The sequence below is a fragment of the Glandiceps talaboti genome, chromosome 10 (genome assembly GCF_964340395.1).
Source record: "Glandiceps talaboti chromosome 10, keGlaTala1.1, whole genome shotgun sequence".
NCBI classification, from domain to species: domain Eukaryota; kingdom Metazoa; phylum Hemichordata; class Enteropneusta; family Spengelidae; genus Glandiceps; species Glandiceps talaboti.
This window is the reverse complement of record NC_135558.1, coordinates 19,846,271-19,871,989: the sequence shown is the minus strand read 5'-3', so window position 1 is coordinate 19,871,989 and position 25,719 is coordinate 19,846,271. Positions and strand designations below refer to the sequence as shown.

The window sequence follows — 25,719 nt, the reverse complement described above, 5'->3', positions numbered from 1 at the left end:
ACGACCATTACCACCGTTGTACATTAGCCACCACTTATCCCAATATTACGATGCCGGCAGGCGGCAGGCTTTCAAAATTTACTTCGAAGTTGAAGTTGGGTTTCTTAAACCTCAAGATAACTGTAGTACCATGATATATATTTTAAAGTGTTACAATTGTTGAACTTACGATATAAATAAGTACAAGACCATTCATCAGAGCCATCTTCACATTGACGCTTAGTATCACATTTAGCAGCTGACGGTACGCATTGACCCATGATCTGGCATCGAAAGAAGTTGTCTGGACAAGCATCTTCAAAAAGTAAAATAAATGAAACGATGATGATGATGATTACGGACAAGTTATTATCCGTTGGGAACACAAACGACCTTTTATCTTTCTTGGCTTATTTCATTTCCGGTCTCAGTTTTATTTACATTATTTTTACTTTGTATACATGCATATGTAAATATCATTATAAAACACCGTTATGTATATGAGCCCTTACACCACATCAATTTTAACACTAAAAATGAATTTCTTAAAATTTTCATGTGACAGGTGAAAGTGAAGTAAATCACATATTATTATCAACCGTGCATGGCATCATAAGTTATGCAATATAGATATTTTGAAATGCGGTCGTACTGCAGGTTCATTGCTATGGATTGTTGCATTCTTGGAGTAGTGGTCTCACTTAACAAAATTTGTATACAGAGAAGCAATAGACACATATGTTGTAATTGATTCTAGCCTATATTAACATTGAACAAGTTAATCCTCTATGAGACTATGAGTATTTATTTATACACAAAAAACCTACAAATTGGAAAAAAATCTGACTACCAGTAACATTGAACAAGTTAACATATAACAAGCTGACTGCAAACATATTTAAGACAATTGTTTACCCATATTGCCCATACACTCCCATTCATCCGAGTTATCAGGGCAATCATATGGTCCATCACAACGCCTTGTGTAGTGTATACATTCACCATTACGACATCGGAAATAATCTTTAGGACATACTCCTAAATATAGATAATTGTAAAATGCGATGTATTAATTAAGCGCAAATGGTTACAACGGAGACATTTTTCTAATAACGATATAGTCCAGCGGGTTGCACATTGATAGGGGCTCTGTGCCTTATCTGGACGAAATACTATCCCAAATGGGCACAGAGCAAGCCTTCACTATCTATACGGACCAGAGACAGGTTGAATAGAATACTTCCTATAGACACATAATATGCACCATATCGTTGCTTTGTGGTCCACAGAGCAATTTCTGGTGTTCACTTTACTTTCAATTTAGTAAGATGATGGTTTTGTTCCAAAATGGCTGCCTATGTTCAATTTTCCAAGCGCTGCACAATTACGCCATGAACCCGGACGTAATTTACTATCTTTCATATAGGGATTGAACACAACTCTATACTACCTAATGTCTAAACAAACCATTTAGACAAATTTAACACGAGAAACTGTCACAAGGAAATTGAGAATTGCCCATTATGAGAAAACATTTCCCAAAAAGTTACTATCAAGAATTTCTAATTTTGCCCTGGCGTATAGTTAGCCACCACATCATAAATCATAATAGAGACAATCAATATGTGATATAGCTACTCCATAGTCTTATTATATCTCCATTATCAATCATCATAAATTGGACCTGGTTTATCTGTCAACCAAGAGCGACAATAATACTAGATTATGAAGTTCACATTACTGTAACAATGCATAGACATACAATTAGCCAAGAGAGCGATTGCTTCTTTAAACTTATACAATTGTCGACGTTTGTCTAGGGTTAGTAAATATCGACAATTGTAGATATCTGTTTACATTCTAATATCTATCGTTTTGTCATCCTAATGCACATCTATGGAATTGTGCTGTCGTTTGGGGAGAGTCGTTAAATCTTATTTAGGCATCCGATCCATTTTCTCCCAGAAAAATCCATTGAAAATACTCGTTACTGGGAAACAAGATTTTGCTCTTAGTTTAAAGTATTTGCGACATCATTATCCTTTTTTGTGGTTATTTGTTACTGAGAAGCTTTTAGAACAACTATAACTTTTTTGGCACAAAATTCACTTTTTGACATCCATCATTTTCATTTTAGATTTATTTGGAGAATAAATCATCACAGTTTTTTGTAAGGGGTGAAATGTTATCTTTGTTGCGTTTCTAAAGTTTGTTTCCTCTTGAGTGAATAACACATGTCTATGGTCTATTGAAAGCATTGCCATCTAGTATACTACACATAAAACTATTTTGGAAGCAATGACAGGGGGTGGAGAAATGATAATGATTTATAAAAACGAGAACTTACTTTTTGGATAACGACATATATTACCAATCACTTCTTCACTTCCGTCATAGCAGTCTGAATTGCCATTACACACCAGTGAGTTTTTAATACATTGATGACTGTCACAGGTAAATTCGTCTGAATTACACGATGCTGTAAGATAAACAAAATCGGGTGGGTATTGAGGTAAAACGTTTCAGTTTTTCGTAAAAACGTTTTAATATAAAATATCGACCATCCATGGCTTGGCTATTTTAAACTTTTAGTGGAATAATTTTAAAAACACAAATGCATTATCATCATCATCATTATCATATTATCATCATCATCATCATCATCATCATCATCATCATCATCATCATCATGAAACTCAAGTATTATTTCAGCCATCCCTTCTGTCACCTACACTACAGTGGAGATTTACAATTATATGGTACAATGAGGCATAAAAATATCTGTGATAGCCAACTACAATAATACTCCAAACGAGATTACTTTACACAGGATGTGGATTTCACTCGCATAAGGAGATGTCTCATAATGAACTCTAACCTATACAGGGAGGTACTTAGCCAGACACCTTCCATCCTGTTTTGGGAGAAAGACAATTATCACCTTGATTGCTACTGATTGGAAGGAGACAACTCCAAAGGTGAAAAAAATTGAAAATAAGACAGTGTAGGAGGCCATTTAGAGGCATAAAATATCAAACCAAAGACATACTTTAGGGTTACAATGCTTGAATATGGTATTAAAATACCAGAATTAAATCAATTTTTCTATGCATTACATATCTGGAAGTGTACTTTGTTGAGGCAAAGCTGAAAGGTGCTTTGCGGGTAACCCCCCCCCCCCCGTGCAGGCTACTGTACTGAACTACTTACGAAATGTACAATCTTCTTCATCTGCATTATCTCCACAGTCATTCCTATAGTCACATAACAAATGATCTGGAATACATTTACCATTTGGACAAGGAAATTCAAAATCGTAGCACTCGCCTGCAAACATGAATTCGGAATAATTAGATTAATATCACATGAAAAGTGTTATATTTATACTTGTATATATTTCTCATATCCACCCGATTGTTTAGATAGATAGATAGATAGATAGATAGATAGATAGATAGATAGATAGATAGATAGATAGATAGCCACACATATAGGTAAATAGTTAGACAGACAGAAAGACAGCTTGCCGTCTGTTTGTTTGTAAAGCTAAATGACGAATTGAGCACAACCTGTTTTGTATAAATAAAAGATTCAGTGTGATTACAAATACATCATCTCATCTCGTACTTCGACTTTTGATGTTTACTTGATCGATAACTCATTCTATACTACCGTCCTTTGTTACGTTGAACCGATTGCCTACAAAAAGTGTCGTTTACCGAATAGGATAACGTTAACAGATTGTCATTAGTCAAAACTTCATACCAAAGTTGCAGTCCATTTCGTCTCCGCCATTAGGACAGTCATTGATACCGTTACATTTCATGTATGATTTAACACACTGTGTTTCATTGACGTCACATGCTACGTCACCAGGTATGCATGGACCTAAAGGGGGAAAATAAAAGTTCTACATTTATGGAATTTGTTTACTCACAAATACACCTGAAAGTCTAGTAATGTCAAGAAGCTTATACTCATGTCAGCGGTATACAAGGGCATTGTGGGTAATCTATGCAAAAGTGGGAAATTCAAACTGCCATACACAGCATATTGTCATAGAGGTCCTGCTTTCATCCTATTTTTCTTTCCCCACGAGATACGTCACTGTTTTTTTGTAAAAACTGTTTTTGAATGGCCAAAGATTGTAAATCTGTTTAAAAAAAGAAAAAACCCTGACCCTTTACATTATTCCAGTTGTTGGTGTGATAGCATAAAACCTATAGAAACAGAACCTATGAAACCTAAAGTTGGTGACTCTGTGTCCTGGACGAGTCTGTTATAGCTTTAACTATCACAATGTACAAACTTTAAGTGTCGAGTATTGTAATACATTAAAGGTTTAAAGCTATTGTGGTCACAAGGTTTCAGTAAATTCAAAACCACCTTTTTGAATTAAATAAGTGACAATTAATAATATAATTTCGAGTACCTGTTCTATATGGTGTCAATAAAGCAAATGAAATGACGCACAAAATAAACGTAAAGTGACGTAGGCAAATACAGTCATGTCCAGGCATGCATTGTAAACAGAATAAAGTCAACAATCAATTCAAATATCTTATTTGTACATTTTGTAAGTATATTATTATTTTGTTATTTTATTAACAGTTTTATTATCATTTAATAATACTGTCGAACTTTATCAAATATTGAACATAACACGCTTTACTGGCAAATTACAAAATAACATATCGTCCTCAATTAACCTTTTACTTTTAACAATTGAGTATGTACATTTTATATTGAAATAAAATAAACACAATTATTAACTAGTTTTAACAATATCAAGCACTGCACAAATTGTGACGTTCAATTCAATTAATATAAAGTCTGGTTACACCCTTTTACGTACAAGGGTATTACAGATTTCATTACTACCAAAGAAACATGTTATAACTTGGTTAACTCTTTAGTCCAGCCATCACCTTAAGACTGATTTATTTTCAACTTTGAATTTAGTTGAGTAACATCTGACAGTAAAACTTAAATTGTATTATGTAGTTTGGGATCGCAAATTACTTGGTGAAAAGATTTTTATTCAGAATTTCAATACTTTGAAGTAATGTAGTTTCCATTTCTTTTATATTTTATCACCTTTGTTAATGTTGTAACTTTTTTCCTGTACTTCTGCATGAGATTATTTGATTATAAAAGGTAAAAACAAGAGCTGAAGAAGAAGACTTACCAATGTAAGTTAGGTAGCCAGTTCTAAAACTAGCATCGTCAATGGACAGTAGCTCTTTGTACACGCTTTCTGCGATTGCCGACTTACGCACTTTATTATTATTGCAGATGGTGACAGCTGGAAATATCAACGAGTTGTTGCTGACCACTCCAATGTTGATAATGACTGGGTATTCAAAGTATTGCAGTATGAGCAATACCATCTGCACGGAAAAGGCAGTGAATGCCAAAAAGACAACCGTTAGCCACAGACAACGTGTTAAAACATCACCAGCTTCAGCAACGCGGGCCACTCCGTGGGACGTTGTTTTTAATGCAAAAGTTTTGGTAATTTCTCGCAGGCTTTTGTCTGTGTTCTTAGATACTTTCTGATCACTGCCTTTGCTTTGTGCACTAGATTGGATGGACTGTCTGGAACTACAAATATTCGACCCACCATCTCTGTATAAAATAACATAAAAGAAAAAAGAATAGAGTGATGAAGCAATATAAATACATTTTTCTTGTAACTGGCATGTGTGTAGGAATACAAAAATAATGAGTGAAACAGTCCTGATAAATAAATTCAATTCTGACGTTTCAAATGAAAATTCTTTAACGGGGAACAGATCTAAAAAAATAACGCGCACCACAGTAAAAGAATCGAACCCCGAAACAATGCCTGAAAGATAGAATAAGCTTACTAGTTAGAAATGTATTAGGAATGATGCAAATAATCTATTAATTCCATGGGGTTCCAGCGTTCTGAAATAGAAATGATGTGTGTATGTAAGTAAGTAAGTAAGTATGTATGTATGTATGTATGTATGTATGTATGTATGTATGTATGTATGAATGTATGTATGTATGTATGTATGTATGTATGTATGTATGAATGTATGTATGTATGTATGTATGTATGTATGTATGAAGGTCGTTGTCAAAACATATACACTAGTCTGTAACAATATATACTTTTCCTGGCATGGCGATGGATTTAAATGTAAATGTAAAAGTTTTAGTCTTGTCGGACGAAAAGATGTAGTAATGTTGATAAGATTTATGTTGAGTCAGGTGATAAGACTTAGCAATGTTAGTAAGCTAAGGTATTTGTCCAACCACTTGATAGCATGTAGCAGTTTAAGTATTCGTTGTAGTGCCAGGCAACGAATTTCTACCTAACTGGCTTTCACTACAGTCACTGTTGAATTAATAACCACGTTCTTTGGCATTCGTTGTTGACTCAAATAATAAAGTATCACACTGAGTCTTTGTTATCCAAATCATTGAATAAAAATGATATTTTATTTCTTATATAGCGCATTCTATAATTGCATAAAAATCTCAATGCGCTTCACATGATAAAACAATGCAATTGAAAAAGGGCTATCCCAAATCAGGCTAAATAAATACATTAAATGCATATATTACATTACATTAAATACATTAAATATATATTACAAATTAATACATTATGGCTGACTTCCAGTCGAAGTCAGCCATAATGTATTAATTTAATATAAGTCAATTTAATTTAATTTGATTTGATTTAATTTGCAAATGTACGGTTCATATAGCCAACATTACGTAGGGATATTCTAGCAAATATAAAGCCTACCCTTTGTTGTCACAAATCCATGATGACCTGTATATAGCATGACCTGGAAGGTTATCACCAACCTGAAACATATAAGATAACTCTTTAAGTTACATGAACAGTTTTAAAAATATTGTTATTATTATCATTATTTTTCTCTCGAATGTAGCGTCTGCTCTTCCATATGCTAAAAGTCCCTTATTGCCCTGCGATGACTCAGAAAGTATACACCAATACAAGTATATTTTATACAATTTGTTACCATATTCAGATAGCATAAGTACTCTTTTCATTCGGAATTGTTAAGAGTACCAAACATATGTTATCTGAAGTATTTTACGTTCTCTCTTAGTGGCGATTGATGTTTTGGAAAGTCACTAGATAGGAATATATATGCCGCTTCGGTATGGAGAATACGAGTAGAATTGGTAGTTCAGTATGAAGAAAAAATACAATCACCTCCCCAACCAGACACAGAATTCGAATTAAAGATGGTATCTCTTTAAAGCGATTGTATATATCATAAATAAAAAGATTTTAGTATCGAAGACAGAGTTAACAGATTGCTGGGGGGTCTGTCTACAAAAACTTCCTTTAGGAGTGTATGTAATCAGTTATGATTGACAGACATTGCTCACAGGGATAGCGTAATGTAGGTATGTAGTCCATGCAGCTTTGATTCAATTTAGAAAATAACATCAGAATCTGTTGCAGTTATAAAACTGCATAGTGATAGGCAGTAGTTGAATTGATTCTAACAAATATGTCACTTAAACACATATTTTTGCCCTGGAGACACGGATGTTAGTGATAGACAAGATATGCGGTTGCTGACAAGTATTCTCAAGGAACTTCATGTAAGATTTTCAAAGGTATTTAATGTAAGTTTTGATTGTCGTGTCAGGTAAAGCATAAAACTAATTAATTACGTTTCAAACGTCAAACACTGAATATAAAGAATAATATGATATATGACATAAAGTCGTATACCACCTATATTCTGTTCATACTTGTTATTAATCATTATTATTATCTAATGATAAAAGTTGTAAACGCAATTAACTAAATTTTGTATATTGCCTGAGAGAGACACACACACAACAAAGTATGGACAGACAGAGACTGAGACAGAGACAGAGACAGACATATTGACATAAAGATTGATAGAGACAGAGACATAGCTAGAGATGAAGAGAGACAGAACGAGACAAACAGACAGACAGACAGACAGACAGACAGACAGACAGACAGACAGACAGATACCGTAGCAGAAACAGGAGAGACGGGAACATAGACAGAAACAAGAAGAGGCAAAGAGATATGATAAAGAAACATACACATGTACAGACAACTTGACAACAGATCTAGAAGGGCGGAAATGTCAGAGACAAAACACGAAGAGAAGGATTCGCGGCGTGGGAGACGAATTCAAAGATGGGGGTTTTTTCGTGACATTTGTTGTATAATTATGTAACTTGTGACTAGATATTTCATGAACAGAATAATAGAACTCATTCGTTGTGTCGCAATTTATTTTTGTTCATGTCAGTCACACCATTTCCATAAGTGTATCTGTTCTGATTGTGAAGTATATTTGAAAGAAATTCAATGCAATATGTTCTATGATAATGACCAGCTTGTCTGATAACATGCGCAACATGTCAATCTCTCGTTTTTAAATAAAAGCGACCTTCAACCAAACCAAATCAAACAAAACCAATAATGTGTGTTTAATGTTTGTTTTAGCAAGCCAAAACATTACACAGAATGTATAAAACACAGTAACTTTACATTATCAAAAATGTACATTTGGTGTACAGTTTACATTAACAGGAAAGCAAACCAAATATATTCGGGGGGTTTTCCATATGGATATACCTGAATACATACACAACAATGTGTGCGTGGATTACAATAGGTTTTTCGATTTGTTTTATTCTGTGGTAGACACAAACTTTATCGGCATACTTAAAATCCATTTTTTTCATAAGGATCCATCAATTAAATAGTTTGCCTGCCGTCCTTGAATTTCCCCAAAACGTATTAGGCAGACAGGGAAAAACCAAACACAGAAAAACACCACTGTGCTAGCATGTCATGTGAAATTCCCTTTTCAGAATCTGTTGATTCATTTTTTTTTTCATCTAAATCTACTACACTGGTGAAATATAAATGCCAAAGTCCAACGTTTGATTGTCTTAATTAAACAACTATCTTGAAATATGTGTAGTTCTTCTGAAGATATTACACGGGTCTTTCCATTTATAATAGTATGAAATACGGCCTTGTGCGGAAATTTTGAGCAAAACAAAATGTGTTTTAAATGTTTTTTTTTCTAAATGTACCAAGTTCATAAACCTGCCTGCACGCGGACGACAAAGACTTTAATTGGTGACCCTGAATGACTAATGCCTTCAACTATTTTTGTTCTTTCTATTAAACTGAGTGTTTTTCTTACTTTACTATTTTCCCGATTTCTCAACTTTAGCCGTCAAAGTTTGCTCTCTTATTGATCATCGTAGAAACATATATCATGTGGTGTTTCCAAGTTCGTGTTCAACTCCGAACCTCAATAACATTTGGCGGAGTATACGTATGGACTTTCTGCATGTACACAGTTCTGTGTTCGAACCATTTTCACACAAAAATACGTCTTAGAACGGTTCATTTACAAAGCCATGAAACAGAGTTTAGTCACTCGATTTGTCCTAAATTCTGTGACATTTATTCAGGGAGTACAAATTGCTACTGATGTGGGTCATTCACCTCACACCAATTATAGAATACACCGAGATTACGAGAGTTTAGCTTGCGGCATAAAGCAATAAAACGTTGAACTTTAAAAAAACCTTTTTATTTTCTATTCATGGCAACTTGCATTAAAATGTATGTGTTGGTTTGTTTGAGAAGGAGTGCGGTAACCGAGAAACATTGTCTAGCTTTTCAGGCTAGAAGGGTGAGAGAGAGAGAGAGTCGGCGGTGCAATGATGTCTGCATTTCCATTCTAAATTGTGTCACGCGCTGTAGTCTCGCAATGAACTGCTTGATATATCTAAAACTGAATTAACAATCGCTTGCTGTATATGCGATGTGTGAACTATTAGAAACAAATCGTTCAAAGTTATCAAACTGAAAGTCAACATTCTGAACGGCATTGTCATTCATACTGTTCGCACCATCTATAGAATAAACCACTGCTACGGTGACATTGAAACCCCCGAGTCTTGAATAAACACATATTGCCGCGTTACTACAGGGATTTTATCCAGACATGTAGGTCAGAACATATATTTAACTTATATTGACAATAGTTTCCACCATAGATATTCATGGCTTGGTTACATGACAAAAGAATGTACGTTATTTGGTTAATACTGTACAATTTTCACTTTTAATGGTTTACTATGGCTTAATGCTTGGACTTTTATTTTATTGAAAGCCTTTGACGTGTTCAAACCATACATTTTGTTTGAATTCTACCAAACACTGCCACGGCTGAGGTAGGGCTAACACATCGTCTTACAACGTAACGTTTATACATTGTTGGAGTTCTCTGTGTCTTGTTCTCGTTCGCGTAGTTCGTACAGTAGTCTAGTTCCTATACACCTCACTTTAACGTTTAAAAAACAAAAATACTTGAGATGTATGTACTGTTAGACTACTTTTCAAGACCTAACCACCTAAATAATACTTGGCGTTAAAAAGTGTTTTGTAGAGATGCTCGATTCTATATGTACATGGGAAATTTAAAAAAAAGATTACAATTAAAAAAAAAACCCTCACACAATCAGAAGATGCCACACCAGTTCAGGTATTCTAGGATGACCTATGGTGTCACTCATATTGGCATATGTGAAGTTTTTGATACTATTATAAATTGTTATTTAGCCGTTACAAAATATATAAAGTGTGTATTCGTAAATCGTATTGTCTGTGATATCTTGAATGCGATACAAACCAATGAAAAAAAAACATTTTCTATGAGCGCGTCAATGGCCGTGTAACTTGTCATTCACCCAAGTAAACCAGGTTTTTCTTAAAGTGTGTGTATTTCTATAGCCAACATAGGATAATCAATAAAATCTCATTAATTCATTGAAAAACTCTTGTCAAGCTAGAGAGGCAAATAAAAGACCTCTTACATGTACAACTGTGAAAACGTCTGTGTAACTGATGAGAGACACCCTGGTGAATATACAGTCGACAAAACGCTACTTGCTTCGGGTTGTGATACTCAAAAAACGTGCACAAAGACAACCATACCTGTTCACTAGTTCCAGCGTCATCCATCTTTTCAATCACCCAGCTCCAACTTCAAATAAAGAGTGCGTTGCACAATATTCCTTTATATACGCCTTTGATTGAACTCCTCCCAACAAGCATTGTTAGTACCGCCATCATTATGAACACATTTTATGTCGACGTGACGTGGGCGTTATTACAAATAGACGATTTTATTAACTGTGGGGATGCAGGTTTATATAACAATAACAGAGAGTGATCTTACACATTAGGCGTATGCTTGAAGTAAGGGTTCGGAAGGCATATGAGATCATGCAATTAAAAAAAAATTCGCTCGAAATATAAGCAAGGTTTTGGAATGTTTTTCATGACATGGATTAGTCCTCTGTGAAAAAGAAAAAGAAATAGTATGTATTTAATTGTTCCTACAAATCAAGTTCAGTAAAAACTAATCTACGAGTGGTAACAACTCGCGTACTTCCACATATTCGAAATCCCCTAGTGGCCAATATAATTTTAGTCAAAGTTACTAATTCCATACATCTATTATATGAACGAACGAAGAAGCATTCACGTACTTTTTTAGTAACGGAATTAATCCACGACATTAAAACTGATAATATGAAAAGGTTAGGGAGCCTTCAGGAATTAGAGGGGGGGGGGACTTGCGTAAAATCTAACCCTCCCTATTATTCAGTGTATGAAATTAAAGTTGGCATTGTCCATTGGGAAATCAACAAACATTTCAACACGTAAACACACACCATACATACATATATACATACATACATACATACATACATACATACATACACACAGACAGACAGACAGACAGACAGACAGACAGACAGACAGACAGACAGACAGACAGACAGACAGACAGATAGACAGACAGACAGACAGACAGGCAGATATACAGACAGACAGACAGACAAAGATACATACATACATACATACATACATACATACATACATACATACATACATACATACGTACGTACGTGCATACATACAGAGACATACATACACAGCCAGTCAGTCAGTCAGCCAGCCAGACAGACAGACAGACAGACAGACAGACAGACATACAGGCAGGCAGGCAGGCAGACAGACAGACAGACAGACAGACAGACAGACAGAGACTCACACATACACATGGATATTCTTGCTATATATTAAAATTGATGAGACTCATATACAAAGTTTATTTATTAGCCATGGCTTCGCTACAGTTATCAAACAAACACGAAAGCTTTCAGTGTCTGTAAATTAATGATAACAACGTGGAGCCATAATAAGTTCACATCCTAACTGTAACGTCTTATCTAGTGACATTCATGATTTCTAAGGAAGTCACTTTGCGCTGTTTTCTCATTAACTCGCCATTACACTTCATACTGATTGAAATATGATGTTCACCGCAGGAAACTATATGCACTTATTAGTCTATAACTTGGAAAAAACGAAACACATTCAGATAAATCATTTTATCCTGTTTTCATATATCATATACCGCTATTGATTATACAAAAACGAAGTTCCGGTTGTTTGAATGGAAACGCTTCAGGCAAATATGTTGTATCCGGTAATATTCCATGCCAATCAGAGCTGAGCTTGTTCCAAATGAGGTTATCTTCAGGCCGAAATAACTCAAACCAGCAAATGAAAGTATTTCTTATTTTCACTTCTAAACTCTTCTCGATTTTGTCGAAAAAGACTTAAAAGTACACTAGTGCAAAGTCGAGTCGATTATCTCGATACAAAGTATGCATTTTAACTTTCATTTCACGTTTTCTGATGGTGATTTACTGATTCGGGCAAATTATCAACATAATCCATTTTTGTCGATCATTCAGTTTGCCAAAACAGTACCAAATGTACCGCTACAGCTATAATGTTATTGGTGATGTTTCACCCATTGGAAATATAGCTAAAATGATGTTGGCTTGGTGTTTCTCTGATGGGACAATAAGTTTTTGGCACAAAGATAAACAAATTTCAACTCCAGATTAACAATAACATAGACACAGCATAGCAGGACCCTTTTGCCCAATCACATTGAACAGAGATAAGCAGTGTTATTGATGAAAACATTACACATGGACTTGATGATGTTAAGGGAGCGAACAGTTTTTACGGCCGGGGGGGGGGTCACCTTCTGATTGAGCCACGCTGTTTAAATGTCCATACATTTAATACCATAACTAGGCCAAAGCTGGTTAGATTCATTACGGAACACAACTCAGTTCAATTTGTAAAAATAAACAAACGTTTGTTTCCGATGACATGACTTCAGAAAATAGGGTAGGTAGGTCGTAATTTTATGTTATGTTATGTTATGTTATGTTATGTTATGTTATTTATTTATTTGCAGAATGTACAGTTTAAATTCTAGTTACAGTCTTAAAAGACATGGAATGTGATTTTCAAGAAAAATTTACGCGGGAAATAGAAATAATTGTCACAATTTTACCTTTTAATATTATTGGGAAGAAAAATGTAGAAATTTACATGGTAGTAAAACAAAATATCTCATTCTCGTAGTAAAAAATGACACCAGCCTTCGGTTTACTAAGATAGACGTAAACTAGATCAATGTGGTAGATTACACAAGTGGACGATATCGGTTCCTCTGTTGTGCAATTCTAATCACCCTGTGATCAACATACTGTAAACATTGGAAGTCCCAAAACAGCACTGCAAGTTCATGGAACTCAAAATAAACTAGTTTTCGGAGACGCCTTACGACTGAGACTATAATTAAAAATAATTTCAATAGTTTTAGGTTTAGTTTGTGTGAATGCTCAATTACCATGGTAGTAAACACTTCACGTCTGACTCGTTTCTAAGTTAATGACCACAACCGACATAAATAACCTTACGAAAATAATAAAAAGTTAATTCACAGTTTAATATGTAAAGAGCTAGCGAAAGTATATAAACTTATTCATATCCATAAACCGATATGATAATATAATGGTAATACAGTTAAGTACACAAATTACATGTGATTTCAGCGTTAAGCAGCCGACTAAAAACAGCAACAGAAGCAGCGGCAACGACAAATTTAAACCGCTTTCTAGTCAGCTTAAATGGGGCTACACTGACAAATTCTTTGTACCTCTCATACGTGTCTTATTTCGCAAAACGCTGTTTTACCGAACACGCTTCCAATTAATATCTTGTTGTCATAATAACTGGCAACAGACGATGCGCTGAGGAATGATCCGTCGTTACTGAAAACTTCTCGTATGTCTATGTTTGGAAAGGTGTCACCCTTCTGTTCAAGTCTAACTCGCAACACCTGTTGAAGAATGAAAACAATGATAAGTTGAACTTGGATTTATAGGAACACATTAAGGCATGTTGTCAGGGTTACTTTGTACGCCCAGGTCATAAACAGAAAATGTTTAATTTTCAAAGAATAAGATGAGTTTCTTTTGCACGGCTTCACTTACCTATGTTTGTACAAATCATACAAGGTCCAGCTAAATAACTGACTTAACGAAACTGAAAATATAAAAAAAGGAGAGGGTTGGCATCCCAACCACAAGTCACCTGTTTTCCTGTCTATCTCAATATTATCCACCGCCGTGTACAGATTGATTTTCTGTTCAAATGAAAGTCAGATGGAAATTAATTGAGCTGCAAAATGGAATGGACATATTAGTGTGTCATGGATCCATAGAGATGACAAAGCCTCCTAGTTCTACAGTGTAATGAGTCTAAAATTAACAATGCACGCCCACAGGGTGTATTGAGTGTGACCTCAAAAGTGTGTAAAAATCGCACTACTTCTCCGAAATGCTATGTAAGACCGGACCACGCATAAGTTTATAGCTACGCGTAACGGAATATCTTTTTTTCTCTCGATCAAACAACCAACATTTACCGTATTGATAAAATGCCAATAGTTAAAAATTGATAAAATACCAATAGTTAAAAATTGTAAGTTTAATTAGACTTCGATTGTATTCATAAGTTATAAAGTATCAGGTGAAACTGTGATCTCGTTGGGGAGGGGGGGGGGCGATTTTAGGGCGTGCGGACCCAACATCTATTATATTGGATTTATTTACCATATTACGTATACAGCTATAAAATCATACATTTACCCACAAGTGATTCAGTACTGTTCAGGGTCTACAGGCACCATCGCCGGTCTTTGAATGTTTTGTTAGGACATTTTTATCAACTCGTAAACACATCCATCGTTATTGCACCTTGGTTGATTTCCATTACAAACACATTGTCAATGACCAGAGCGTGGTGTGCAGTAATACTAGTGATACCAAGGGACCAAGCAAGGCTGTGTAACGCGGATTCTCAGAACAACATTGGACGCACAAAGAAATTGTACAACTAAACAATGAAGCTAAACATTATTGTGATAAGATGATTTTTCTGGTATTATACTGTAGAACTGGATGCTAATATTTATAGCATAGATCTAGACATATAGGAGATAGGTTTATGACATAAACAATACACTTATTATATTTGACAAATAATATAATATACATGCTTAGGCATACAACGTAATTCTGAATGCACCACCGTGACGTTAGTCTTATAATGTTACTAAGATGATGTAACAAAGGTCAACGGGGTCATGTCAGTTAACATTCAGGATAAGACTATTATACTACTATGAAGTTATGTTCATGATTATAGCGCCACCATTGTTTAAAGTATATATAACTCTGAGGTTCAATGATACTACACACCTGTATTTCATCAATGGTGTTATCTTTTCTTCTTTTGTATACAGTAACATGACCACCAAGATGTGAAGCAACGTATACATAACTACAGGGAATATAGTTGTACAGTGAATGAATCAACCCCTAGTATAGCAATTCAACCTGTACAGACGAAGTTACCATTCATCTAGAATACATACACCAATGGCCAAACGTCTGTAGCAGCTGGCGAAGTCGGCCAGCCACGCATAGACTACTATGATAAACCATTTCTCCTTCAAAATTACCAGAAACAAATTGTGTTATTACACTTTGGGGAATTCTAAAATAATATTTTAGCCCTATATCGAACAAATATTCCATCAAGGGTGATCAAGCGAACTCTATAAGATCATATCACTGGGATGCCTGTGACCCGATGACGTCACGTCACCTTTCAATACGCAATTTACGTGTACATTGGAAGGTCATGACCCGACTTCGATTCAGACAAACAAAGCGTACCACTCCATTTTGCTGTTTCTCGACGAAGATACATTATATATCACGTAAGTATGTGATGGGATATGTTTCCTGTATATCAAATAGTTTTTGTACATGCTACAGGCCATATGTTGGGACATGTATTATCACTACAACATGTGTGCGTAACCCATTAGACATCAAGGCTCCTTGCAATCCTCCCAATTCGTGCCCAGTATTTGATATAGTGATTTGAGTTAATATGTAAAATACTGTCTGTGGTAGTAAAGGTATGTGTCCTAAACATTCATGTCACAAGTGTGTCTGTTCTTACATTTACTGGTAGCACAATTTCATGTCTGTCTGTTTGTCTATGTCTCTCCGTCTTTATGTGTGTGTGTGTGTGTGTGTGTGTGTGTGCGTGCGTGTTTCTGTCTGTCTGTCTGTCTATCTGTCTGTCTGTCTGTCTGTCTGCATGCATGCATGCATGCATGCATGTATGTATGCATGTATGCATGTATGTATGTATGTATGTATGTATGCATGCATGCATGCATGCATGTATGTATGTATGTATGTATGTATGTATGTATGTATGCATGCATGCATGCATGCATGCATGCATGTATGTATGTATGTATGTATGTATGTATGTATGTATGTATGTATGTATGTATGTATGTATGTGTGTCTGTACGTACGTACGTACGTAATACATGTATGTATGTATGTATGTATGTATGTATGTATGTATGTATGTATGTATGTATGTACATGTATCTGTCTGTCTGACTGACTGTTTATTTGTCTGTCGGTCTGTCTGTGTTTGTCTTGTCGATCTTCAAAAGGAAGGAACACAAAATGTCGAAATCGCAAAAAGGTAATTAACACATGTTTAACTCCGATTGATTTGACTTTTGGTCTCTGTACTTTGTCTCTATCTATCTGTATCTCTCCCCCTCCCTCTCTCCCTCTCTCTCTCTCTCTCTCTCTCTCTCCCTCTCTTCCCCCTCTCTCTCTCTCTCTCTCTCTGCCTCCCTCCCTCCCTCCCTCCCTCCCTCTCCCTCCCTCCCTCCCTCCCTCTCTCTCTCTCTCTCTCTCTCTCTCTCTCTCTCTCTCTCTCTCTCTCTCTCTCTCTCTCTCTCTCTCTCTCTCTCTCTCTCTCTCTCTCTCTCTCTCTCTCTCTCTCTCTCCTCTCTCTCTCTCTCTCTCTCTCTCTCTCTCTCTCTCTCTCTCTCTCTCTCTCTCTCTCTCTCTCTCTCTCTCTCTCTCTCTCTCTCTCTCTCTCTCTCTCTCTCTCTCTCCCACTAGGTGGACCATCTTCAACCAGAAACAAGCATGAAAAGTCGCTGTCTTAATGATGTTGTCGTCACGAAAACCCCAAGTGGTCTTAACGGCAAACAACTTGTTGAGGATATAGATGGGATGAATTTCATAGTCTATGACGTCACTTTTACCGACAACGAATGTATAACACTTCAGTCCCCATCCAGTAACAAGTTGCATCACATTTATTACTGCATTAGTGGGACTGGTACCGGAGAAACAGAAGATGGCAACACATACGAATTCAGCCCAGACAAAATGATAGCATGCTCGTCTCAAATCTCAATGTCATTCAAGGCTTCAACTGATGTACGTCTTATGGTGCTTTACTGTAAAGATGACAACCCAGAACACCCTCTCATAGTAGATAGATCCCTGACAGAAGTCATCGGCTCAACTACTAGCATGGAATATACTTTGAAGGATGGGGTGTACAGTCGCCGAGTACTGGTCAAGAGTGACGGATTTCCACTTAGCGTCAACATCCTTGAAGTTCCAGCTGGCTGGAAATTTAAAGTCTCTCATCTCAACCATCTGGAAATTGCCTATTATCTCTCAGGTGAATTCGACATGTCATGGGATGAGGGTAAATACTCCATACAGTGGTACTGTGATGATCTTAAATAACCATGATAAGATTGACTCAATTTATTTAAAACCAACGAAAATGGTTTGCGTGTTCACACCTCCTCTGAGTGGTCCGGAGAGATTAATTGAAAAGAATGGCTATGTTGGATATGAACCCAGCAAGTAATCAAACAATGTTATTAATTCACTGTTAACATGGTCATGTTTGTGAGGAGAACACCCATAATAATATAAAATATATGTATATTTATATTCCTTGAAGAGTTAGAATTAAAATTAACATTAAAGAGAAACACCACTCATGGAAATAAATCTATTTTCGTCGACTTTGAGTTCTAGAGAGTCATTTCACGTCCCATAAATGTTGCGCAATTTGTCGATAAACACCAAATTCGATCTCTTTTCCCCGTTTACTGCTCTGTGACTATCTTAACAGAGAGTGATTCAGCATTGCCTCATAAGAATCTGAAGACGTGTAAGTGTATTAGATGAACAATACATAATTAGGACTCCTAAATTCTTATTAAAATCAGAAAATAGTTAGGAATGCTGGTTCATCTAACACATATACAGGTCTGCTAGCTCCCACGAGGCTATGCTCGACCAATGTAAGAAAGTAAATGTAAAACAAATTTTATTGAAGTGTATTTTGATAATCACGCTAGATTTATGTGGTATTAAATTATGAAAGTACTCTCCAGAGTCAAGCGTTATGAAAATGACTTTATTTCGGGGAATGGAGTTTCTCTTTAACAGGTAACAAAGCCACCTAATTCTATGTTAACTTTATTTTTTGGGGGTTTAGGGTTCCAGAAAAGTCTTCTCCCTCCTGCATCACACATTTTTCAGAAAGTTGTATTTGATTATACAAATCCTGTTACTTTCATATTGCAGCGTATGATTATTTAAAATGTATATATATATATATATATATATATATATATATATATATATATATATATATATATATATATATATATATATATATATATATATAACTCGGTGAGTATCAATCTGCTATAAGACAGTGCTCTATACCGCAGTGGCAGAGCGTAATAGTTTTGGTAGTACTGGAACTCTTTCTTGGGTGTAACTCGGAGTTTCACGCATATTGCGATCATCAGACACTCAGTGTCTGATGATCGCAATATGCGTGAAACTCCGAGTTACACCCAAGAAAGAGTTCCAGTACTACCAAAACTATATATATATATATATATATATATATATATATATATATATATATATATATATATATATATATATATATAACTCGGTGAGTATCAATCTGCTAAGACAGTGCTCTATACCGCAGTGGCAGAGCGTAATAGTTTATATATATATATATATATATATATATATATATATATATATATATATATATATATATATATATATATATATATATATATATATATATAGGACATGAACCTGTAGGACATGAACCTGAAGTTGGAATAGATAACTTTGAATCCAAGTGAAATAAGGTGAATAAGTAACTGAAACTGTATGTAGGTGTATTAAGTCGGTAGCAGCCCAGTGTAGATGAAACATAAAAGTACAAAAAAAAAACACGTTAAGAACATGCTGCAATAAAAAACAGTGACACCGAGTTTTAACTTCAATTCTAAAACGCCTTTATTTCACAAAATGCCGTTTTGCTTAAAACAGTTCCAATGAGCATTTTGTTGTCATAGTAACTAGCCACACTTGAAGCACTCAACAATGACCCGTCATCCATGAAAACTTCTCTTACAGCTATGTCAGCATAGGGGGCGCTATTTGAATTAAAGCGAATACGCAGGACCTATAACAGAAAGCAAATCTTGAATTCAGAGGATAGTGATATTGTCGTTATCTTGGTAAAAATGAAAAAAATGGAATCTTAATAGGAATTCAGATTGTGATGTCACGTGACTACACAAGTCGACTTGGATCCGGACAGATTCATTGTTGTGGGCGCTCGTCCCTAGGCTAAGGAGGGTGAGGGCGGGATTATTAAAAGCAACCCCGGCCCCCTCACCACGAATCGTTCATACTACTCTTATACTAGAATTACGACTAAATGCACCGGTGCTATCCCAGACCAATTTTATTTCACAATTCTCTAAGCGATCATGTCCAAAATATTCAATAATTTACATAGCACAAACAGGAACATTCGTCGCAGTTCAGACACACACAGAGCTACGGGAATGTTAGTGTTTGACCTACCTGTGAACCGGCAGGCTCAGAGACGTTCATTGAATGTGATGTCATCATATATATAGCTGGTTGACAGCCAATCCATAGATCACCAGTTTGTTTGTCTATCTCTATGTTATCCATTACTGTTCCAAGACTTACACGCTATTAAATAATCACAGTGGAAAATAATGTATTTATTAAATAACCCAATAGTGTCACAATAGAAGACTATCTCTGATTGGTTAAACAATGTTTCGTGTATCACCAACAACCAACCAATCATTAATCCCGGCATTCAAGGCAAACAACTGTTATCGTGTGCATGGTTGTAGATATAATGGTAATTGTAATAAGTTACCTGTATTTCTTCAACTGAATTATCTTCTTTTCTTCTGAATACTAGTAATATCCCGTTTAATGCTGAAGTGGCGTATAAATACCTGCACGTATAATTAGATTTAGACCTTGATAAACTAGTCTATATTCTACTGAATCTGCGATTACTACTAATCAAAAAAAAACATTTGGTATTGCATGTGTTGAATATTCAGGTGCATTCATGATGAATATATTCAACCAATCTATTGACCAACCCGTCTTTTCACTCATCCATCCATCCATCTATCCGTCCGTCCGTCCGTCCATCCATCCATACATCCATCCATGCGTCCGTCCGTCCGTCCATCCATCCATCCATCCATTCATCCATCCATCCACCCATCCAACGATCCATCCATTTATCCATCCATCCATCCATCCATCCATCCATCCATCCACTCACTCACACATACACACACATCCATTCATCCATCAACCCATTCATCCATCAAAATTTACAATATAATGTTTGAGAGATTCGAAATCAAAGTCATTATGTCATCAGACTATACAGTATTCCCTAATCATAGACTGCCTTATAATTACTTAATTTACCTGCCGTCAGGTGACACGTTAATACCATTTGGGAATGCATAGCCCGACATCGCTATTCTGTCTGTTTTGCCGTCGTACAATCCAATTGAACCCCATTCAATGCCTGAAATCATTTCAAAAGTTTTGGCAGCGTCCTTGAAGAAGTACATATCGTTGATGAAATAAAAGGAGTCGGGGCCAATAGCCACAATATCATTGACACTTTGAATGGAAAGAAACCATCATGTTATAAGATATTTTGAAATTGTTAATCATAGCATGAGTTGTTTGATCACATGATTGTTTATTTTCACACATGATACGTTTGCAACCCTCATCAGAGATTGGATTTACTGGAAATTAAATTATTATGTTATATAATAACAGATACAGATAATTGCTGTACCTATTTATTCGACATGTTGTAGTCTTTGAAATTATATACATGTAAGTATAATTCATAACGGAACACATCATACCACAAATTTACAGACCGTCTAGTGCTAGTGACCATGTGTATGCATGCATGCACGTATACAGACGTAGACATACCTTAATATGTTTTCACCAGTCACAGTTTTCAGGTGATCCAACGAAGTAGTATTTTCGTCAAATCTAAATATTTCAATTCTTTCTTGATCACTTATGTGGTGGTTCACAACGAAAAGTCGAACTGTTTCTAAGGAAACATAGAATTCTTTATATGTACACACTGTTGTTGTAGATTGCTGATATATATTGGCAAATTTAAAACTGACGACAGTTGGAAATTTCGAAACTGGAAGTCGGCTTGATGTTTGATTTCTCCGACTACTCTTTCATATTCAATTATTCCAGTATTCTTGAATAAGCATTTGACCAGTTTTACCACTAGGCTGAAGATACGCCGCATCGGGGGAGAGACCCTTGATGGCATTACGGTCGATGAAGGCGACATGATGTGTATTAAAGTTGGATTTGCAAGCATAATCATGATGTTCACAAATAAAAAGAAATGGTATCAAACTCTTTGTTTGCGCTGTGTTAGGGGAGTATTTTACCAAGGCTAATTAGAAAGTCCGTCCGTTATGTAAATCAGATATGTAAACGAAATTGTAGAATTAGTTGCTAGTGTTATACAAATTGTATGTGTTGTATATGACTTAGACTCTCAACAGTCCTTGAAGCTTCGCATATGATTAAAATTTGGGTTAATTTATGTTTGGATGTACTGATATCTACTGCATACTCGAATATCCCTGTACAGCCCTCGTCGATCACAAAGGGCTAAAATATCGTTGATGTTATGTGTTAGTGTAATGTGACGCTCAACGTGAAGCCCGATGCACGGAGCGTCACACTAACACATCAACGATAGGTTAGCTCTATGTGATCGATGAGGGCGTACAGTACAGGGATATTCGAGTACAATTATGCAGTGGATATCAGTACATACAAAACAATCCTATGTTTTAACCATACTCGAAGCTCCGAGGACTGTTGAGAGAGTCTATTTATGACTAGGCTAAAGCTGTCTTTACATTCCGTTTACCGTTCTCGACAGTACGTCATTAGCGGCTAGCCCCAGCGCAATACCAAGTGCAAAAAACTTTTGTTTAATTAAATTAGTTTACTATTAAAGAGGTTTAGGAGTCGACCAAATTGAATATGAGTGAGAACAACCTTGAAACATGTGGAATGACGTGTTGCATGTAATAAAACACATAACAAATACTTCGGCAATACCTGTGTTGGGGTCCTCATATAGACTTATACCATGTGGATAGAAGTTATCTCTGTCAAAGTCACCATTCAAGGTCAACTCCACTGCATTTTTCTGGGGACGGTTATAGTCAAAAAGGTAAATGCGACCTCTTATATTTGGTACCATACGGGATGGATCGACTTTGGCGCCACCTGGAATTCTTACTCCCTACAATAAACAACAAAACTGGGTTTATTTATTCAGTATTGTCTCAGAAATACGAGCCCAAAGCTCTGTTTTCTAGAAACGACATCCCACTTTCAAGGTCAAAACCAAGAAAAAAAAGTACTTCGACACTCTAGACTGATCACCAAACACCTAAATTCAGCAAGAAAATATTGCTACCAAGTTGCTTTGGTTTTTTTAGAATAAATTAATTGTTTATGTTAATTACTGTATCATGCACCTGATATTGACTTTAGAACCAACGTCAACATAATGACGTCATTGCGTAATTCTTTTGGAAATTCATCTTAAAATACATGCTATAGCTACTACTTACTGATGATATGAATGCCAAACCATTGCTTGTTGTAGTGATGTCTTCAGAACCATAATCTTAACGAAAATTAGAAAAAATACAATAGGGAACTTGCAAACCCGCCATGTTGAATGTGATAATAAATGCTAATCAAATACTATTGTAAACAATAATGTTACATTGTTGTTAAAAACAAATGATTAATTCATTGTCAACCTGAGTATTGTGGGAGGTTTATTTTATCGGTAGCTCCAGATTAGGTATTACGATAACCACAGAAAATCCCATAGTCCTTTGCATCTGAGCATGCTCAGTCTGGATTGCAAGTTCCCTATTGATGAGATTGTGTAGTATGAAATAAATCTACGTCTCGGTCTTACCTTAATCGACGTTGTTTGATAATACATGGTAAGTGAAGACCAAGATATTGATTTGGCATAAATTTGAACTGCTGTTTCCTAATTTAAAATAAAATAATCTAGACATTTATCTTGGAGGCCACTCGCTTCCATAAGTTTTTTCAATTAGTTTTGCTCGCAGACTTGAATTTTTAATGTTTTCAAAACCATGCACGTACCTCGACTTTCCTTAATCACCACCGTCAGCCTGTACACAGTTTCAACAAAAACGACAACACGATAATGAACACTCATGGAAAGTCTTTCGAGACTAAATTGGACAATAGCTCCGTCTAGACGTAGGTCGTCCTACCCGAGGCAGTCATGCGAGTCCTACCTGGGTTAGGATAGGTTTGTGTCTGCACGGAGGAAGATAATTATGGCGTAGATGTCACGCGTTCCCTCCTGGCTCCGACCTGACAGAACATAGGACGTTGCAGGAGGAAACCTCTCGAAGGTGTCCCCAGTCAGGATAGTTTCAGGACAGGTTCAGGACGCGTTTGCGTCTACACGGCCTTCAAACTATCCCAAGTCCTACCTCAGGAAGGATTTTAGTGCGTGTAGATGGGGCTTAATGTTATGGGAATACAGGCGGTCTAAGAACAATATACTAAGCCAAATCGATCCACGATTGCATTTTGTATGATTTAAAAAAAAGTATTCTGTGGTATGTACAACTTACCTAGACCTGGTATAAGACGACATGGACCAGGCTGATGTTTGTAGATCATCTTGTGAAATCCCATGATATATCTGATAAATGAAAACATACGGCATGAAAACGATATGTATAACATGTATGAGGCCCGGGACGTTCACCAGGTACACTACGTATAAAATGGCAATTTTGAACGCTTAGACTCACATTTCGACCACGCGGAGCAGAACCAATGACGTACACAGGCGTTGCCGTGACGACCAAGATATAGATTCCATACTTATTTTGAACTTGCATTGGTCTGTGCAAGTATAATTACTATCGTAAATGACATATCAAAGCCTAAAGACTCGTTGTTGGTTTTCCACGTTAGCGGATCGCTAGAAAGTCAACATGTCTCTGCGCTAGACATAACACCGCTCACGACAGAAAGTAAATATCGTCGTGTTTTGTTTGACCACATGGGGACAAGTGCATTAATCTGCCTTATGTAACATGAAACATTATATCAATGGATTTATTTCGTAACTGTAATAATTTCCCGGATGAAATATTAGAGCTTACGAAAGTTATAAAGATGAAATTGACTGTAGTAACCGACTGTCATGTGATACAAGGAGGGACTGGGATAGTTATTCATCGTGGCATTGCCATGAATAAAAACTAATTTTTCTGTACCGACTTTAGGCCAGTATGACAAAAGATGTCACAATATATGGTCGCAATATCATTACTATTACGTGGTAGGAAGAGACACATGTGCAAGCTTTAGGTATCTATATTTCTAGCCAGTAAGTGGTGATCACAATATTCTAAAATGGTACCACTGTCTCTGGGTTTCTGATTTATCTTGTTACTGTACTGTTACCCATTGTCTACTTGTACTATACAATGGCAGGGGTCAAAGTTTGCACGTTGGAGTCGTGTACATATATACATATACTTACATTACTTTCGCCATCCTGGTTGCTATAACCGCTACAATGATGAGCAGAATGAGTCGACGAATCATTGCTCTTTGATTCAGTAATCCTTGATAATAAGGAAGTGCTATTACGACATACAAAACTACTAATCCGTGAGTTAATAGCAGAACAATCCCAGATGACCTGATTCAGAGTAATCACGTAATTGTCTGCATAAATACTTAGCATCTTTGGTCACTTGAGGGCGCCATGGAATAAGAGCTATCAGTATACATACATACATACATACATACATACATACATACATACATACATACATACATACATACACACACACACACAAACAAAAC

At 36.0% G+C, this 25,719-nt stretch overlaps 1 protein-coding gene and 1 long non-coding RNA gene across 2 annotated transcripts; both read right to left on the bottom strand.

Moving 5' to 3' along the window:
- Positions 1-5,476: 5,476 nt before the first annotated feature.
- Positions 5,477-11,029, bottom strand: LOC144440740 (uncharacterized). Its single transcript, XR_013481215.1, has 3 exons — positions 11,006-11,029; positions 6,764-6,825; positions 5,477-5,607 (listed from the first exon to the last, which is right to left on the bottom strand). It is a non-coding gene; the product is annotated as an uncharacterized LOC144440740 (long non-coding RNA).
- An 8,661-nt stretch (positions 11,030-19,690) lies between these two features.
- Positions 19,691-25,547, bottom strand: LOC144441150 (serum paraoxonase/arylesterase 2-like). Its single transcript, XM_078130688.1, has 9 exons — positions 25,391-25,547; positions 24,468-24,538; positions 23,409-23,464; positions 22,888-23,074; positions 21,715-21,841; positions 21,184-21,384; positions 20,609-20,690; positions 20,278-20,412; positions 19,691-19,870 (listed from the first exon to the last, which is right to left on the bottom strand). Exons 1-9 carry the CDS (start codon positions 25,453-25,455, stop codon positions 19,691-19,693), a joined length of 1,104 nt encoding a protein of 367 aa, XP_077986814.1. The 5' UTR covers positions 25,456-25,547.
- Between the last annotated feature and the right edge of the window lie 172 nt (positions 25,548-25,719).

Excerpts from the sequence above, each read along its gene's own strand:
- LOC144441150 (XM_078130688.1), bottom strand. The coding sequence starts at position 25,455 with ATGATTCGTCGACTCATTCTGCTCATCATTGTAGCGGTTATAGCAACC. Across the intron at positions 21,385-21,714 it reads ACTGGTGAAAACATATTAAG|TGTCAATGATATTGTGGCTA; the intron begins GTATGTCTACGT and ends TTCCATTCAAAG. Across the intron at positions 20,691-21,183 it reads AACGTGTCACCTGACGGCAG|GTATTTATACGCCACTTCAG; the intron begins GTAAATTAAGTA and ends TTATACGTGCAG.